Below are 269 nucleotides of genomic sequence, written 5' to 3' on the forward strand. Positions count from 1 at the left end.
GAACACATACCTCCCCCCTCCCTGCCAACCAGGAACCAGCTACGACTTCGTGGTGGCGACCCGCACCCTCCTCGAAGACAGCGGCCTCCCCCCCTCCGAGGCCTTGGGAGAGGACGCCCCCAGCCTCTTCGCCCTCCTTCAGAACTGCCCCTACTGCGACGCCGGCAATCCTCGGGTTAATCTTGTGGATAAGTGGAGTTCCAGCGAGGGGTTCCTGAGGGGACGCGAGCTCTATCCCGATCTGTTTCGGGTGAGTTTTTTTTTTTTTT

The 269-nt window shown here is 60.2% G+C and overlaps 1 protein-coding gene across 1 annotated transcript in view; it reads left to right on the top strand.

Moving 5' to 3' along the window:
- LOC119588952 overlaps positions 1–269 on the top strand; it is an 18,590-nt gene that overhangs the window by 7,573 nt on the left and 10,748 nt on the right. The window contains exon 5 of the mRNA XM_037937561.1: positions 33–250. Coding sequence (XP_037793489.1) covers positions 33–250 — 218 coding nt within the window. The remainder of the gene's footprint in view (positions 1–32; positions 251–269) is intronic.

The sequence above is a fragment of the Penaeus monodon genome, chromosome 24, assembly GCF_015228065.2.
Source record: "Penaeus monodon isolate SGIC_2016 chromosome 24, NSTDA_Pmon_1, whole genome shotgun sequence".
In the NCBI taxonomy this organism is placed as follows: domain Eukaryota; kingdom Metazoa; phylum Arthropoda; class Malacostraca; order Decapoda; family Penaeidae; genus Penaeus; species Penaeus monodon.